The 18,366-nt window shown below is 40.4% G+C and overlaps 1 protein-coding gene and 1 non-coding gene across 3 annotated transcripts in view; both read right to left on the bottom strand.

The window, feature by feature from the left end:
* trpm7 (transient receptor potential cation channel, subfamily M, member 7) overlaps positions 1-18,366 on the bottom strand; it is a 986,641-nt gene that overhangs the window by 937,255 nt on the left and 31,020 nt on the right. For both annotated transcript variants that reach the window (XM_030721294.1, XM_030721304.1), the window contains exons 6-7: positions 8,723-8,847; positions 8,433-8,604 (exon numbers count right to left, since the gene is read on the bottom strand). In XM_030721294.1, the coding sequence (XP_030577154.1) occupies positions 8,433-8,604; positions 8,723-8,847 (297 nt within the window). The remainder of the gene's footprint in view (positions 1-8,432; positions 8,605-8,722; positions 8,848-18,366) is intronic.
* LOC115778439 (U6 spliceosomal RNA) lies at positions 191-296 on the bottom strand. Its single transcript, XR_004019811.1, has one exon. It is a non-coding gene; the product is annotated as a U6 spliceosomal RNA (small nuclear RNA).

Genomic DNA, 18,366 nt, shown 5'->3' with positions numbered 1-18,366 from the left:
GAATGTGCCCATGTTGGTGTCTATGTGTGCATGCATGGTAGCAAGAAGGTGCTGCAAAATCACCTTGCCTACTGGACCAGAACGGCGGTCAGACTGAGAGCACTCAGTATCCAATTTACACAAACCATCTGGAGCCACTGGCATCAAACTATGGGGAAGCCCGACAAGAACAGCAAGAAGTGGTCATATCAAAATGTGGATACGCTTCACGAATTTGCGTGTCATCCTTGCGCAGGGGCCATGCTAATCTTCTCTGTATCGTATCCAATTTAGCGTACGCGCCTGCCGAAGCAGGCACGCTGACTGTAAGGAGGGGCCTGCCATATATACCCTGCCTTCCCCACGTCTCCCCTTCTAACGGTTGCCCATTTGCACCCTTAAAAACAAAGGCAAAGACAAAAGTGGGCGGAGCCAAACCACTTTTGAGGCAACATGTGCTACAGGACCAAGGACCTAATCCCAACCTTGCACAGCCAACATCTGACTAGTAAATCAGTTCAATCTTGAAATATACAGTGTAAACGCACTCGTGCCAAAGCTCCCACTACAAGCATGTGGAATGTGCCCATGTTGGTGTCTATGTGTGCATGCATGGTAGCAAGAAGGTGCTGCAAAATCACCTTGCCTACTGGACCAGAACGGTGGTCCCAACAGCTTACTGCTGACTAGTAAATCAGCTTGACAAGAACAGTAAACAAGTCGTTAGATCAAAATGTGGAAAAACTTCACAAATTGTTGGCAAGTTCTTGTGACATTACTTAATGTCTCCCAACAGTGTTCTCCAAGGTAAGCCCAACCTTCTTTTTTTGTTCACAGCTGTTCACAGTCACACCCCTGGAAGAGCTTTGAGGTCCTCTAACCAGCTGCTCTTAAAGAGGCCTAAAACTACACTGAAACAGAGAGATGATCGAGCTTTTGCAGCAGCAGCACGAAAACTATGGAATAATCTACCTCTCCATATACGCACAGCTCAGATACATACATTTAAATCTTTACTAAAAACACATTTATTTTCCTTAGCATTTGGCTGCAGTGCTACCTCCTTTAAGACAATGGCTTTTTATGGCATTTTTAAATTTATTTTAGCTTATTTATTGTCTTTTAACATTGTGTTTGTGCAGACTTTCTGATTTAAGTGGAGTTCTTGGGGTTATACACTTTAATGTGCAGCACTCTGGTCAACGTTGTTGTTTTAAATGGGCTATATAAATAAACTTGACTTGACTGCAATTAAAGACTCAATAGTGCAAAAAATATGGGGCAACCTGGTAGGGCAAAAAATAGCTTTATATGAATATATATATTGCATAAACTCAAAAATACACATTTCACTTCACATTATCTCTGTAAGACCATGTGCAAATTAAATCTTAGGTTGATCTCAATGTCCTTTTTTCCTTTCTGTAAACAAAAAAACCCCACAAAACAAAATACTGCAGAGGCAAAAAGTTATCGTATACATATAGTGCATAAACTCAAAATGCATATTTCACCTAAACATTATGTGCAAATGTGAACAAATCAACTTGTCAGAGGTATTTATCCCTTTATGTTCAAAAACAAAACTGAACCAGACATCACAAAATACTGCATAGTAAAGCCAAAAAGAGTGGGGCCTATTAAGAAGTGTCTTTCAGTTTCTTGAGTTTGTCAGTTAGCTGTTTTTCCAAATCCTCCAGACTTTTTTCCTTTTTGTTTGCAGCTCTTCGAAGTCCATTGGATTTTGAGATGAAGTACAGTTTTCCTTCCGACTCAGCTTTTTCTGCATTCCGATCAGCAGACTTTAGGAGAGCCCTCATATCCTCCTCCATTCTCTTCTTTTTGGCTTTCATCTCTGTTATCTCATCCATGAGTCCTTTCCTCTTCTGTGCTTTTTGTTCATTATGCTTTAGACGTTTTTGTTCATCAAGATAGATGTGATACTTCTGCCTGGCAGCAGCTACGGACAGGAGTAGCTCCTTTGTGTACACTATGTTGAGCAAACCTCCAATATGGTTCACATGGTCAATAATGATCCGCTGAGCAATCAGGGAATGCTCCTTAAGGTTCTTAACCATAACCTTGTTAACTGAAAAACCTCTTTCAACAGAGGCTTGACCATGTGAGAGGACTAAGACGAGTTTTAATACCCTCCATAGGTGGTGAAAGTCTGGTTTGTTGGATAAATGTCCATGGTAAAATTCATCCAACCTTTCGCTTTGTGGGTTGAAGTTCCTGAAAGAATCTGATGCCGAAATCATGCTGTTGTCATGAAAATGACCAAACTCCCTCAGAATTTCATCACAGCATTTTTCTTCAATACGGCCAGCTTCCACAAGGAGTCGTAGAATAGTGGTGAGTTTTCGGGTACTTAGATCTTTGCTCTCGAGGAGCACCCTTGGATCCAAAACTGACAGGCTTCTCACAAGAGGATACTTAAGTGGTTCAAAGAGCTTGGCGACAATTTTCAGCAAAAACAGCTTGCAGTTCTGCCTGAATTCCAGCCTTGGCTTCTCAGCTTCTGAGTTCTTCTTCATGTGCTCCTCTAGGGCTCGTTCTGTGACAAATCCAACTCTTAGTTTGGTGACATCCATGTGGTTGACTGGATCAGCATAGTCAACTTGAAGAAGCTTTATAGGGGTAGTTGCATTCTTCATGACACTGGGCTTGATGAACCTCTCCATTAAACTTCTCATTGTATGTGTGAGATCACTGCACATAAACGGCAGCATGGGTTTGTCAGTCTGGTATAACTTTAAAAATGGCGTGATTTCCCTAGCCACCATGAGAAAGAAGTTGAGCTTTGCTGAGAAGAGTTCATCTTGCAAAATCATTTGAGCAGTTTTGAAAGACTTTGTAATTGGCTCTGTTACAGTTTTAGTTTTGGCAGCATTGATGTACATTTGCAGAGAGGGCAAGATCTGAAGGGCACGCTCAGCCACTTCTATATTTTCTAGCCATCGATGATTACAGAAATCAAGTGGAAAGGATGTGGAACCAGTCACTTTCGTATAGTCTTCCCTACGAGCTGGAACATCCTTGAATAGCCATTTAAGGCTGGACAGAGCATTTCCCAGATCCCAGTCTGTGGATGCACACCCTGCTCTGAAGGCATTGTGTAGTATATGCAAACCACAACTTCCAATATTTAACATTTTTTTTGCCTGTTTGTTGTTCAATGTTCTGCTGGGCCAGTGAGAAGGTCTTCCAATTCACATTTGGGCCATCCATCGACAGCTGAATCAAGTTCTGGAAGCCTATATCAGAACACACTTTTTCAATCTTCTCATACATATGTTCTGCAGTGTGGTGGCCCATGAAAAATGATGTCAGGTACCGTGAGTTTACTTGGTTATCACTCCAGAATCTCATGTGCATGTCAAGCTGACATTTCTTAATTTGCCTATTCAGACTTTCATCAAAAAGAAGTACATATTCAGACTCTTTCTTGGCATTAGCTTTCATTAAGGAAGAGAAATAAGGAGCAATCCCAAACGTGGTGAGATACGCTACTTTTCGCTCCCCTCCAGTAAACTGCTTTGCTATGTCACTGTCAGAGAACATGGTTCTGAAAACGTCCCCTACATTCTCACACGATTTGTATGAATAGTGGCTGGTTACAACTTTTGTTGCCCAGCAAATTTCTGCTTTTAGTGTTGAATTCGAGGTAACAAATGATGTTATGGTGCTTGTGGTCCTGGTGGTAGTCTGATGTGGATTAGTGGACTCTGTGAGTGGTAGAGGGGCAACTCCTGCTGCTACTCCGCCGGCTGCTTCCACAGCACTGTCACTCTCCACTCTGTTGGGTGTTGATGTGGACATAGCTGTGCTGTTTGAGGTGTTGTTTGTCCACTGGAAAAAAATCCTCCACTGTAGGACCTGGATTCATAAGTCTTCTCATCAAATATTGATGCTTCTTTCCTATAGAGCACCAAAAATAGGAGGGAAATGTTAGGTTCATTCTCAATACAACTATCAGTAAGATGCTTAACTATGTTGCTGTCTGTATTATTGTTGAAGTCCTAAATAATCACCTTTAAAGTGTTGAATCTCTTTCTACTAATAACATGATGTACAGGCATGGCATGGAGAGTAGCACTAATTGGGAGAGACTCTGACCAAATTACATACTTACATTATTTACATTACATACAACTCACTTCAACACAGAAGAATGACAATTCACAAGCAACCTTATATTTATTTATTTCATCTATCTGTAATATTATTTACAATTATAATGTACTGTCCACCTCCTTTATGAGCAAGTGGCCTTAATTTATTCTTCATATGAGAAAATGTATATACTTTTGTGTACTGGAGTGGAGGGCAGTGCATACATTGCACATTGTATTGCAACAATCCCTGGCTCGTGGCTGACTGAGTCGCACAGGCCTCAATGTGAACTTGAAGCCATTTCTGTTGTTTGACATGTAGATGCTCACCACAAACAGGTTTTGAGAAAATGTCGAGGAACTTGAGCATCAGTAGCTCCTAAAGTGACCATTCTTTGTGTCCATTTGGATCAGCCCTCCTTATTACCATTACTTTCTTCTAATAACACACTGAAGTGAAAACAAGAAGAAAATCGCCTTTAAGTATTATCTAGCCTTTATTAGATAAAGACATTTATTATGTTTTCTGTCAGCACTGTGCTGCTCAGCTTAAGTCAAACATCAGATGAACAAGAAGCTTGGGAGTAGCTAGCAGAAATAGGCCTGTACTCAACCACTGAATACACAGGAGTTTAAAACCTCCTTAGCACAAAGATTGCCCATAGTATTCCTTATCACAACCCATTTACAGTAGCAAAAACCCAGGTGTTGTCTAAGGAACCAAGTTAATACTTGAAAAAAAATCTGCAGATTTCAAAATGCATTAAAATAGAAAGTAATACTAGTATTCTTCTTTTTGGTCTCTAACAACTTAAATATAACACCGCTACTTCGCGGATTTTCACCTATCGTGGGGGGTCTCTGGAACCGTGATAAGCGAGGGATCACTGTAACTAACATTACTGTTACTGTTAAGTAATGTCGGCTAAGCTCACCAAGTAGCCCATAAATTACCATGTCACAAGTAACATGCTATACTAGCGGTGCCACAGTGCATCACACACAACGAATTCGCTAGCTAGCGGGCATAAACAAATCAGCATTACTGTGTAACGTGCACATACTCGAAAATTCTACTAGGACTTACCTTTCATGTGACTCGACAGCGCAGACTCCCCCATTGTGAAAAGTTGCAAATTCTTTTTGCAGATTTTGCAGGAGGCTACTCGTGGATGTGGTCCTTCTGTTAGCCATAATTTGTATTTGTCAATTTCCAGCCAAGACTCATTAAAACGGCAACCTCCCGGCATGTTTGCGCACTCAACTCCCCCGTCTTCGGGGGGCGGGGTCACAAACAGACTGACAGGTCACGCGCAGATGTGCAAGCCAGGCTGAGGCGGAGAAATTTTCAGTTTACACTTTCCGACTCATTTTTATTTATCCATCTCGTAAGACACCTATTCAGTAACAGAGTTATTTGTTGTGAAAGAAATAAAGTTACATTTTCAAGCACTTTTAAGCACCATATCCAAAATTCAAGCACATTTCAAACGTTAAAAGGACAACATTAAAATTCAAGCATTTTCAAGGATTTCCAGCACCCGTACGAACCCTGATTATGTTTATCATGTTCAAACTCAGCAACATTCAGCCTGGGTTATTGAGTTTTTTTGCGTCTAAGTCAGTGTATACAGTGAGTTGTAATGCTACTGGCATTGTCTTTTGGAGTTTTCCTGGATCATCTGATTTGTGTTCTTATATGTTGGAAAAAGACCACACTGTTCCTCTTGCTCTGAGTTTTTCAATCAAAAATGGTTTTGTTTTTCATTTTAGCCAAAGTTCATCTTGGTGGTGGGAGTACTGACCAAGGTTTGTAGTGTTTTATTTTCTTGAACAAGTGCTTTTACCGTATTTTTGGGACTATAAGGTGCACTTAAAATCCTTCAGTTTTCTCAAAAATCAGCAGTGCGCCTTATAATCCAGTGCGCCTTACTGTATGAATTCTTGTTGTGCTTACTGACCTTGAACCAATTTTATGTGGTACACTGCGCTCAAAAATCTTTCAAAATGTTTTAGTGCGACTTTGGTAAGGGACGCTTCAGAAATATCGACATTTTCCAGAGTGTACAAAGCGTACGACAGGGGGGAGGGGGGTAGAACCGACGTACGCTTTTCAAATAGTTGAGCGCTGCCGTCTGACCGCCAATGGCCAAGGCATCTACACCACTGCACCATTCCGTGGTCTCCAGCGATATGGCCTCTGGACTGGCAGATCAGTTCAAAGGCCTCATTGAAATCTCTAAAATAGGCCATCATCGATTCACAAAATGACTCTACTGACGATATTAGACAGGAACAAGCTGTGAGTCCGACGCAGCAGGTGTGGAAAGCAGCCAAAGCTGCCGGAGATAAATTCAGCAAGAAGCGGAAGCATTGTTCCAAAAAATGGAAACCATACACAGTAAACTGCAGAAAACGATAATGAATTTGGTCTATTTAGATAAGATAGTGTTTATTTGTCACATGCGCAATTATACACAGTACAATGCACAGTGAAATGTATTTTGTACCTGCAGCCATATATACATACACACATATAAATAAGGAGAATAAAAAGTAACACACTATATACTATACACTATACACAGAATTATAGATTATTATATTATGTACATTGTGCAATAATGGTCCAGTTAGGGCTCAAAGTTGAGCAGACAGATGGCTTGTGGGTAAAAACTCTTCTTCAACCTTTCAGTCTTAGCCCTCAGGCAGCGGTAATGCTGGCCTGATGGGAGCAGGGAGAAGAGAGAGTGTCCGGGGTGGCTGGGCTGTTTTAGGATCTTCAGAGCCCTCAACCTGCACTGCTTGGTGTAAATGTCCTGCAGGTTGGGGAGGGTGGTTCTGATGGTCCGTTCAGCTGAACGAACCACCATTTTTAGGGCTATGAAGTCCTGCTTGGTGCAGTTTCCCATCCAGGTGGTGATGCTCCCATGCATGATGCTCTCGATGGTGCAGGTGTAAAAGTTCCTGAGCACCTTGAGTGGGAGCTTGAAGTCTCTCAGCCGCCTGAGGAGGTAGAGACGCTGTCTGGCCTTCTTCACAGTGATGTTAATGTGATGAGTCCAGGACAGGTCCCGTGAGATGGTCACTCCCAGGTACTTGAAAGTATCCACTCTTTCCACCTCAGCACCACTGATGACAAGTGGATGGTAGTTTTCATCTATGCTGTCCCGGATATTTGTGCGTAATCTGGCGATCAGCAGCCGGCACTGTTGCCAACTTCTGTGCAACAAAACTCGCTATTGGCTGTCTCAAAAATGGCAAGAAGTAGCTAAAGGACGAATCGAGGTCTGGGGGTGTATGTGATGTCCCCCTCGGTGCTGAAGAGGGGTCCAGGTGATGCCACAGCTTATGAAGGGACGCAGCACGAGCGCTGTATGTACACAAAACACGGTGACAGCGCAGTTTTCAGGTTTCTGGTGTTGTGTTAAGGGATTTTTTTTTTTTAATGTTTTATCTTTGCTTATATCGGTAAATAGACAGGTGCACAGGATTTATGAAGGGCTTATATATAAAATGAAGAAATGACTTGTTCTTATCCTCATTAATAAAGAATATATTGTAGTGTTTGTTAAGATGTTGAAGAAGATGGCGAGAGATTGCCAGCAAAAGTTGCCCTTTTATTAACGATTAAATGGTTGCTGTGTGCCGCAACTAAAACAAAACTAACAACGAGACTGACTCGGATAATGACGAGAGGTAACCCGGCATGCTTGATGCCGAAGTCGCCCAACTGTTCAACTCAGACACTGAAGATGAGGAATTTGATGGATTTGTGGAAGATGAATGATTTAAAATGTGAGTGTATTTTTCTGTATTTGTTACAACTGAACAATATTCTCAATATTCTGTACATAGTTTAGGTTTTATGGATAAGAGGATGCTGCTCGCCTCTCTGCAGAAATGTCCAGGAGGAGTAGCTGGTTAAGATTTAAGACCACTCAGTGGTTTGTGTCAGTCTTTAAAAGTTTTGTGGACCGGCCTTGAATTTCTTCTTGTCGTCTGTTGTTCATGGTGCAACGGCTATCAGTAAAATCCAATTTGTCTAGTTCCAAAGGCAGTATGAAGTTCAAGATTTATTGGGAGCTGTATTCATTTTTGAATACAATGAAGATTGTTTGCAATCTAGCGACCAGTGGTTGCCGTGTTGAGTCTCACCAGATCTCACAAGAGTGACACTCCCAAGCACATTGCAGTCTCCGCACACACAGCACAAAGTCAGCTGCAAGGGGACCTTATCCATGTTTATCTGACTGTACATATGTGCACATATGTGTCCTTTGCTGTATCAGGAAGCATGAACTCTTAAATGAATGAACTGTATATTTATTTTCTTACTGGCATGTATTTTCTGGAGGTTGATGTGCTTCTCAAGGTCCCGCCGTAGTTTGACCTCAGCGCCATACTTGCCCACCGTTCCATCATCCACCAGGAGGAAATGGGAATGGAGACTGTTGAGAACGTTCAGTTTGCTGAGAGGATTCAGTAGTGTCTGATATGGAGCGATAATCTGCAGTGTGGAAATGTGCCACGATTAAAAGCAGAAAAGGGAATAAGAACAAAATACACACACAATAACTTCTGCAGTTCATTAATATTCAGGTGAGACACTATGAGCTGTATCTTACATCTCTGCCAATGAGATCGTTCCTATTTTCAATCACTCCCCAGGGTGCGATCCCGATAGTGCAAATTTTCTTCGATGATCTTGAACAGTGTTCTTTGAGAGCGTCTCCCACATGCTTTGCCACACCTGTAGAAACAATTATTTCAGGAAGTAAGCTTTTATTATTTCTTACAGAGGTTTTTACTGCAAAAATATTCCTTATTAATACTGGAAACAAATCTTTTTCCTCAAGTCAAAAGATTTCAGTATAATCTTTAATCATTAAAAATGGATTTTCTAGATACCTTTAACCAATCTTTCACTGGAAATAAAGGGCTGGGCCCAACTACTCAAGAACAACCCCCAAATCATAATCCCCCCTCCACCAAACTTTATACTTTGCACAATGCAGTCAAACAAGTCCCGTTCTCCTGGCAACCACCAAACCCAGACTCGTCCATCGGATTGCCAGACGGAGAAGAGTAAATCATCACTCCAGAGAACACGTCTCCACTACTCTAGAATCCAGTGGGGGCATGCTAACACCTTGCATTGCACTTGGTGTTGTAAGGCTTGGATGCAACTGCTCAGCCATGGAAACCCATTCCATGAAGCTCTATGCACTGTTCTTGAGTTAACTGAAGGCCACATGAAGTATGGAGATCTGTAGTGATCAACTCAGCAGAAAGTTGGTGATCTTGTTTACTACGTGCCTCAGCCTTTGCCGACCCTGCACTGTCATTTTATGTGGCCTACCACTTCATGTCATTCCCAATTGCTTCCACTTTGTTATAATGCCACTGACTATGGAATATTTAGTAGTGAGGAAATCTCATGACTGGACTTGTTGCACAAGTGGCATCCTATCACAGTATCACGCTGGAATTGACTGAGCTCCTGAGAGCGACCCATTCTTTCACAAATATTTGTAGAAGCAGTCTGCATGCCTGCATGCCTTTTATCCACCTGTGGCCATAAAAGTAATTGGAATACCTGACTTCAATGATTTGGATGGGTCGCAATATAGCATCAACTATATTTGTCCAAGGGCCAGAATTTTTCTCAGCAGACAGTGTGAGGGCCAGATGCTCTCGTAAAGTAAAATAAAATTAATATTATATCCTAAATAATACAGCTGAAACCAGAAGTTTACATACACGATATAAAAAGACACATATGCATGTTTTTCTCACTGTCTGACATTAAATCAGAATGAGCCTTTTCTGTTTTAGGTTAATTAGGATTGACAAAATTATTTATATCTGCCAAATGCCAAAGTAATGAGAATTTTTTTAAGGCATTTTTATTACTTTATGCAAAGTCAAAAGTTTATATACATACCCTAAAAGACTTGCAGCTGTAATTGCAGCAAAAGGTGGTTCCACAAAGTATTGACTCAGGGGGGGCTCAATACTTTTGGACACCGCACTTTTCAGTTTTTTTATTTGTAAAAAATTTTTTGAATCATGTATAATTTTCTTTCCACTTCACAATTGTATACCACTTTGTGTTGGTCTTTCACATTAAATTCCAGTGAAATATATTTATGTTTGTGGTTGTAATGTGACAAAATATGGAAAAGTTAAAGGGGGCTGAATACTTTGCAAGCCACTGTATATAGTGTATGTAAACTTCTGGTTTTAGCTCAACTGTATATTATCATTTGATATAACAATTTTCCTCTCAAATTTTTACTATTTTTAATGATGTGATGTGCAAGTCTTGCACTTACATGTTCTTCTCTGTTATGGAGACGTTGCAATTGTGTGCAGTTGCGCTCATTATAGATATATTGAGCACGTGAAACAAAATGTTACAGGACATTTTTTTTTCCCATGTCATTTAAAAAAAAAAAAGTCTGGATCCTATGGTAAATTTTAGTACCGTATTTTCCGGAGTATAAGTCGCACTTTTTTTCATAGTTTGGCTGGGGGTGCGACCTATACTCCGGAGCGACGTATATGTGACATTTATAACACATGAACCAAAATACTCCAGCCACTTGACATCTCCGTGAACTGCAGCTTTAAGGCAGTCTTGCGTAACCTGTGGGCGCAGTGGATGGAGAGCACAGCTTAACGGCAACTGGGAGAATGCGCCACCCAACTTTCCTGGAAGTCATTGGATGGATCAAGAAAACATGGGCTTCAGTGACAAACCATCCTGTTGGGATTCAGAAAGGCTGGAATAATTGGAACTGCAGCTGACGAGGAGTCTGACTAACGCGACACATAAGAGGAAGCGGCGCTTCGTCTACGGAGTGTACGGAATTGTTTAGAAGTGACACCGAGGATGAAGAATTCAATGGATTGATGGTTTGGTTAACTTGTTAGTATGTTCTTTATGCTATGGTTATCTGAATAACTTAATGTTACGTTAACATACTGTAGCGATTCTCTTAGTTAGAGAGCGTGTTGATGTTGTGGGATTTCGGACTGTTCGGGAGGTTCGTGAAGGCAGCATGGAGAGAGAGAAAAAGACCGAGAGCTTGCCTGTGTGTGTGTTGCTGTTCCGCTGTTGTAGTTGTGGTTGGCGTGGCTGTGGCCTACATGCAGCCGTTTTTCTGTTAATAAAGACGACCTTTGTTGTGAATATCGCCGACTTTGGAAGTGTGTTTACAACGTAACAATACCGAACACGTTCGTTGTGCGTCATGTAGCTGAATGTGCTACGTTAGCATAACGTAGGTGTAACCGTGTTCGTCCTGTTCTTTAATCCATTATTATTTTAAATTGCCGTTCAAGATGGAATTTGTGCTCTGGGTCTCGGATTCTATCAACCCCCCCCCCCCCCAAAAAAAGTGCGACTTATAGTCCAGTGCGACCTATATATGTTTTTTCTTCTTTATTATGCATTTTTTGGCTGGTGCGACCTATACTCCGGAGCGACGTATAGTCCGAAAAATACGGTAATTTAATTTCATAGGCAATGGTGAGATGCCTTTTTTTCAAAAATGTAAATATAGTAATTTACCTACTTTAATAAATATTAAAGTAGGTAAATGCACATCCAAATGACATTGTCAATTTAGGATGATGTAGCAGTATGCAGCCTCTGTTGCAAGTCTTGTCAAAAGTGTAGATTTCAAACTACATAACGTTTTTAAAATTGTGTTTAAATTGGTCTGCAACAGACCTGCACAAGCATAAACGCTGGCAATAACATCGGCCACCTAAGTAGGTTATGTAGCTGTACAAAGACCCAGCGCTGAATCAGGCGTAAGATGGAGTAGGAGGAGGTTGAAGGGATGCTTGGATGGATAGTATTGCTTTATCGTTTTAGATTTTGGGCCTATTCCAGGAAGCATGTTCAACAAACTGAGTTTAAGGGCATACTCTGAGTTGACAACTCTGAGATCGGCAACTCTGTTTCCCGTTCCAGAACAGCTGATCAGAATTAGTTCAATCAACTGTGAGTATGTTCACCCTGAGTTATTGGCGCGTGAGTTAGGGAAAGAAAGCAATCACCAATGGAGCACCAAACACAGGATTCACCATGGCAACAGGTAAATAAAGAGCAGAGCCTCCATTTTAATCTGATCGATCGAGGATCGCCTGTCAGTGTGGCACATGACGAGTCACTAATCAGCTCGACCAACTCTGTCAACATCATAGACAAAATAAAAGTTTGTTATAAAATATAGAATTTATTTTATTGTCTGCTGTCATTTCCCCAACTTGAATTTTCATCAAATGAAGCTGAATCCTTATTTAACATTTGAGTTTAAACTAATTATTCAGCTGCAGCCTGACGAACAAAATGCAGAAGACAGAAACTGAAGATAAAAATGTGGAGAAACAGCTCAGACTGAGTTTACTGATGGACCTGTGTGTTAGTTACTGAGACAGCAGCAGACCCCAGGGTGGAGCCCTCAGGTATGTTTGTTATTCAATAAAAAACTGTTTTTGCTGCAGTTTATGACAGTTCAGTTTATGACCATTTAATTATTTAAATAATTATTCAGTAAAATTTGAATCTATTGATGGAATAGCGACCGCGCTTTATTCATTTTTTAAAATTAAGACTCATTATTTCTGCCATTACTGGATAAAAATGAGTAATGACATTTAGAGACAAACTGCTTTAATTTCCCAGTTTAATTATTTCTAATCTGATCTAAGTTCAGCTTCACTAATAGATGACTGCTCTCTGACAGCCACAGCAGAGATGTTTCACTGAGTTACTGTTAAAGGTCAGAAATGATTTGCGGATCCGTTATAGAGCCTATGATCGCAGATTTAGGTGATTTTCCGTGGAAAATATGTCGAGATTCATGCTGACAACATTTAAGTCACTTTAAACACATTTAGTTCAGTTTTCAAGTTTTAGAATAGAATGCCTTGTCATTATACAGAATGTACAATGAGATAGGAGGGCCACTCCTGTTCAGTGCCATGCTGTATAAAGTCACACTTTCTGAAATATAAAATAGAACTTATAAAAAAATACACAGAAAAATAAAAGAACACATAAAAAATATATATACACTGTATTTAAGTATATTCATATAATAATGAAGATGGAGATGGGTGAGTATTGCACTTGGTGAATGAATATTGCACTAGTGAATGAATTTACAATCATTTCAGCCTCATCTTCACTCAAACATTCACATCATCTCCAGGATCCAGACATTTTTCTCTGTTACCTTTTACAACACGACCAATGATCGATGACTGATCAATCAATCACTGTGTTCTGTGTCTAAAGCTTCATACAGATCAATGTGATTTAAACAGTGATGCTACAGTAACTACAGTAAATGTTTCAGAGGTACTGACTGACAGTCTGACAGCTGTGCGGGCTATAAATCCCTGACTTCATCGCTGTCTCTGACCTTACAGCTTGTTCACGTGTGGACAACTGTAAAAGCTTCATGTTACAGTCAACAAATAATGAACTAACATCTAACTGGGATTTCAGTCCTTGTAAAAACAAACGTCTGCAGAGCCTCCTCTGATCGCTTTGAAGTGACTTTATGAGTGTCAGACAAGTGGTTCAGGTGCAGCAGGAGAGGAGGAGTCAGAGAGATACTCAAGAGTTTGCTGGATAAAACCTGCCAGTGAGCAGGTTAGGTTCACACAGTCTGTTACCCCAGTAACAGACTCAGAGTTGAAGTTAGCTCTCGTCAGAGGAGGGAGATGCGTCACTGCTGAGATCACGCGAGAGCTGTGCGTAAGTAATATGGCGGTATATTAAACAAACCGGTCCAACTCAGGTAAATCAAACCAATATATTTATACCAAAATAGAATTATTCCTAATACTAACCTCTGCCTATTAATTTTTTCAATATAACAAACTGGACGAGGAAATATTGAACAGCCTGGAGAGCTACGTCGCCGAGTGTTTTGTCAACTTCGTGATGGGCAAACCACAAAAAAATCCTGCTACCACGGCCACACCAACATCTAAACGCACTCGCTCCGAGTGCTCAACAAGCACATCCACATTATCCCAGAGAAAAGCTTCACTGATGTCCTGGACTCCATCGACAAGAAGCTAACTAGCCTAGATGCCCGACTTGCCTTGGTGGAGGTTCTCCACAAGGAATTCCAACAACTGAGGGTGTCTCTGGAGTTTAGCCAAGAGCAGGTGGCGTCGCTCGCTGTCGAGAACCAAACGCTGAGGGATACCGTGAAACAACTCACCGATGGGATGACACAGCTGACCGGGGAAAACAAGAAAATGAGGGAGACCATTCTGGACATCCAAGCTCGGATCATGCGGGACAACCTCGTCTTCTCCGGGATCCCAGAGCAAGCAGAGGAGGATGCCGAAGCCTCGGTTCGTGAATTTCTCCAGCATCAGCTGAAACTCCCGAGTGAAGCGGTAAAAAATATAACTTTCCATCATGTTCACCGGCTCGGAGGTAAGAAGCCCGATAACAAACGGCCTTGGCCAATTGTAGCTAAATTTGAACATTACAAGCAAAAAGAGCAGGTCAGGAGTCGGGGCAGAGAGCTGCGTGGAACAAACTATAGTGTTAACGAACAATTTCCAAAAGACATTCTCGATCGGAGGCGAGTATTATTTCCAATAAGGAAGAAATACATCACTGAGGGCGTCAGAGCTACGGTGGCTGTAGATAAGCTTTATGTTAACGGTCAGCTGTACAGGGATCGGGAGGTTACCCCATGGCTTTATTAGGAGCAACTTCATGTTAATCTAAAGCATGTAATTGATTAGATAAGAGGTAAACTTAAACCGCGGCCGGTCTACAGGTCTGTATATAACAATTAATGCACAGCGCATTGTTTAGTTATCATGTTGAGTTTTTTTAATACTTTGTCACTTTTGAACAGCTCTTTGGTGTTTGCACTGTCTCATTTCTCTCTCACTTTACACAACTTTTTTTTTTTTTTGCACCCAACATGTTTGCCACACGGACATACAGCACACACACCGCCATACAGGATACACAGTCATGCGGGACACGTACACATGCGTACACAAGGTAATGCAGGACACATGCGAGGACGCGCACACACATCTTTAGTAAACACACAACACTTCACCTGTTAATCTAAACATGAGTACACTCAAGTTTGTCTCATGGAATGTACGCGGAGTTGTTTCGAGGGAAAAGAGAGTGAAAATTATTAATCGGTTGAATGATTTACAGGCTGATGTGTTTCTACAGGAGACACATGTGTCCAGAACATCTGCACACACACTCTCCTCTCCACAGTTCCCTCACATGTACTCAGCCTGCTACAACTCCAAACAAAAAGGTGTAGCCATATTGATTAACAAAAAGATAAACTGCATCATTAGAAATACTACATCAGACCCAGAAGGTAGATTTATAATTCTCAACTTAACTATTCAAAATATAGTTTTATGCATTGCTAGTATATATGGGCCAAACGTTGATGACCCCTCCTTCTTCCATACCTTCTTCACTTTACTGTCCGATCACTCTGACACCACACTTATAATAGGAGGAGACTTCAACCTGGTACTTAATCCAGACATTGACAGGCTCAGTACAGCAGTGAGTCAGAGGAACTGGCAGTCTGCAGACATTCTTAAACAGTACATGAAGGATTTTGGTCTTTGTGATGCTTGGCGTTCACATCACCCCACTCTGAGAGATTATAGTTTTTTCTCACCAGTACATCACTCTCAGTCCCGCTTAGATTACTGTTTAGTTAGCAGCTCCATGATGATGGATATCATAGACACTCAGATCCACCCTATCACTATCAGTGATCATGCACCGGTGTCTATGTCTCTGACACAGAAAAGAGTCACACCACCAATCAGGAACTGGAGATTTAATACATCATTACTTAAAGAACAAGATTTCATTAATTATTTCAAAAAGGAGTGGTCAGCATATTTAGAAAATAATGATCTTCCTGAAATATCACCATGTGTTCTTTGGGAAGCAAGAAAGGCAGTAATGCGGGGCAAAATAATATCTTACTGCTCGCATAAGAAAAATAAAGAAAACACACTTGTGTTAGAATTAGAACAGAAAATTAAATCTTTAGAAACTGCCTATGCTGCTTCACCACAAGAACATATAATTAACAACCTGAGGAAACTAAAACTGGAGTTAAATGAAATAATTGATAAAAGGACACAATTCATGTTGCAGAGGCTGCGTTTAGAAAACTTCGAACATGGAAATAAATCTGGAAAATTCTTGGCTAACCAATTAAAACTAAATAAAGAAAAAACAGCCATTTATTCTATTAAAGACTCGACTGGTAATATCACTCATGACCCACAACAAATAAATAACTCTTTTAAAGACTTCTATGAGGCCTTATACTCATCACAGATTAATCCATCTGATGCTGAAATTGAAGAATATCTCAGTAACATAAATCTACCTAAATTAAATGATGAACAGGCTGCGGCTCTTGATTCACCTTTCTCACCATCTGAATTTTACGAAGCAGTACAGCATCTCCCAAATAATAAAGCCCCAGGCCCAGATGGTTTTCCAGCAGAGTTTTATAAAGAATTTTGGTCTGTCCTAGAACCCTCTTTTCTCAGAATGGTGGCTCAGATACAGAGTAATCACATGGTTTCTCCAAACATGAACTCTGCTAATATTAGCCTACTTCTTAAACCAGGCAAAGACCCCACACTCCCATCTAGCTACAGGCCAATCTCTCTTATTAATGTAGATCTTAAATTAATTTGCAAAGTCCTTGCCAGAAGGTTAGGAAAAAAATCACTCCATCTATTATACATCCAGACCAAACAGGTTTTATCAAGGGTCGGCATTCAGCCAATAATACACGCCGTCTAATAAATATAATAGATTACTGCTCCATTAACAAAACAGAAACCACAATTGTCTCTTTAGATGCAGAGAAAGCATTCGACCGGGTTAACTGGAAATTTTTATTAGCAGTTCTACACAAATTTGGATTTGGTTCATCTTTCATAAACTGGATCAGAACACTATACAGTTCTCCAAATGCACGTGTTAGGACAAATGATCTTATTTCCCAAAGCTTCAATCTGCAGAGGGGTACCAGGCAGGGCTGCCCACTTTCTCCTTCACTTTTTGTTATTTTCATTGAACCGCTAGCAGCAGCAATCCGACAAACTGTAGATATTAAAGGAATTCAAACAGAAAAAACAGATCATAAGATAAGCCTTTATGCTGATGATGTATTACTTTTCCTTGGGAACTCACAAATGACTCTTCTGAAGACAATCTCACTTATCGATAAGTTCTCATCTGTATCAGACTACTCCATTAATTGGAGTAAATCAACAGTTTTACCTCTAAATTGTAACTTTCAGATTATCACTACTACCCCACTACAGTCAGGCAACATTAGATATTTAGGTACAAATTTTTCCTCCAAACTGTCAGACCTGGTACGATTAAATCATATTCCTCTACTAAAAACAATAGAGGATGACCTCACACGTTGGAACTCTCTACCGATATCTCTCATGGGGAGAGTTGCCACATTAAAAATGATGATTTTGCCTAAAATCAATTATTTGTTTTCATTGATTCCTAATAAACCTTCTGTTACTTGGTTTAAGTCTTTAGACTCATACATTTCAAAATTCTTATGGAGAAATAAGACCTCAAGAATTAGTTTGAAGACATTACAAAAGCTAAAATGCAGTGGTGGTCTAGAACTCCCAAACTTTTATCACTATTTCTTAGCCAATAGATTGCAGTGTATTTCAAGGTGGATCAAACCTAGCCCCTTAGACAGCCCATGGCTGGATTTAGAACAAACACTCTGTGGAAAAGTCAAAATCTCTGACTTACCTTTCATTGGCCCCAGTATTAAACACCATAGCTGCTTTAGAAATCTTAACATAAATACCTCTCTGACAGCCTGGTGGGAATTTTTAAAGATAAAGTCTTCACTTATCCCATGTAAACTGACACCCATTTGGAACAATCCAGATATATGTCAGAAAAAGACAGTACTGAATTTTTCAGCATGGCAAGAGAAAGGAATAAAAAGATCTAGAACATGTCATTCAAGATGGAACCTTTATTTCATTTGAAGAACTTGTTACAAAATATGGAATTGGCAAAAACAAATTTCTTGAATATCAACAATTGAGGTCCATCATACAGGCAAGGTTTAATTTCAATGATCTGAAATTAGAAATCCCTGTATTGGTAACAGAATTTCTAAATCTCTATACCCCTAAATTGTTATCAAAA

The sequence above is a fragment of the Archocentrus centrarchus genome, chromosome 3 (assembly GCF_007364275.1).
Source record: "Archocentrus centrarchus isolate MPI-CPG fArcCen1 chromosome 3, fArcCen1, whole genome shotgun sequence".
Taxonomy (NCBI): Eukaryota; Metazoa; Chordata; class Actinopteri; order Cichliformes; family Cichlidae; genus Archocentrus; species Archocentrus centrarchus.
This window is presented reverse-complemented; position numbering and strand designations above follow the sequence as displayed.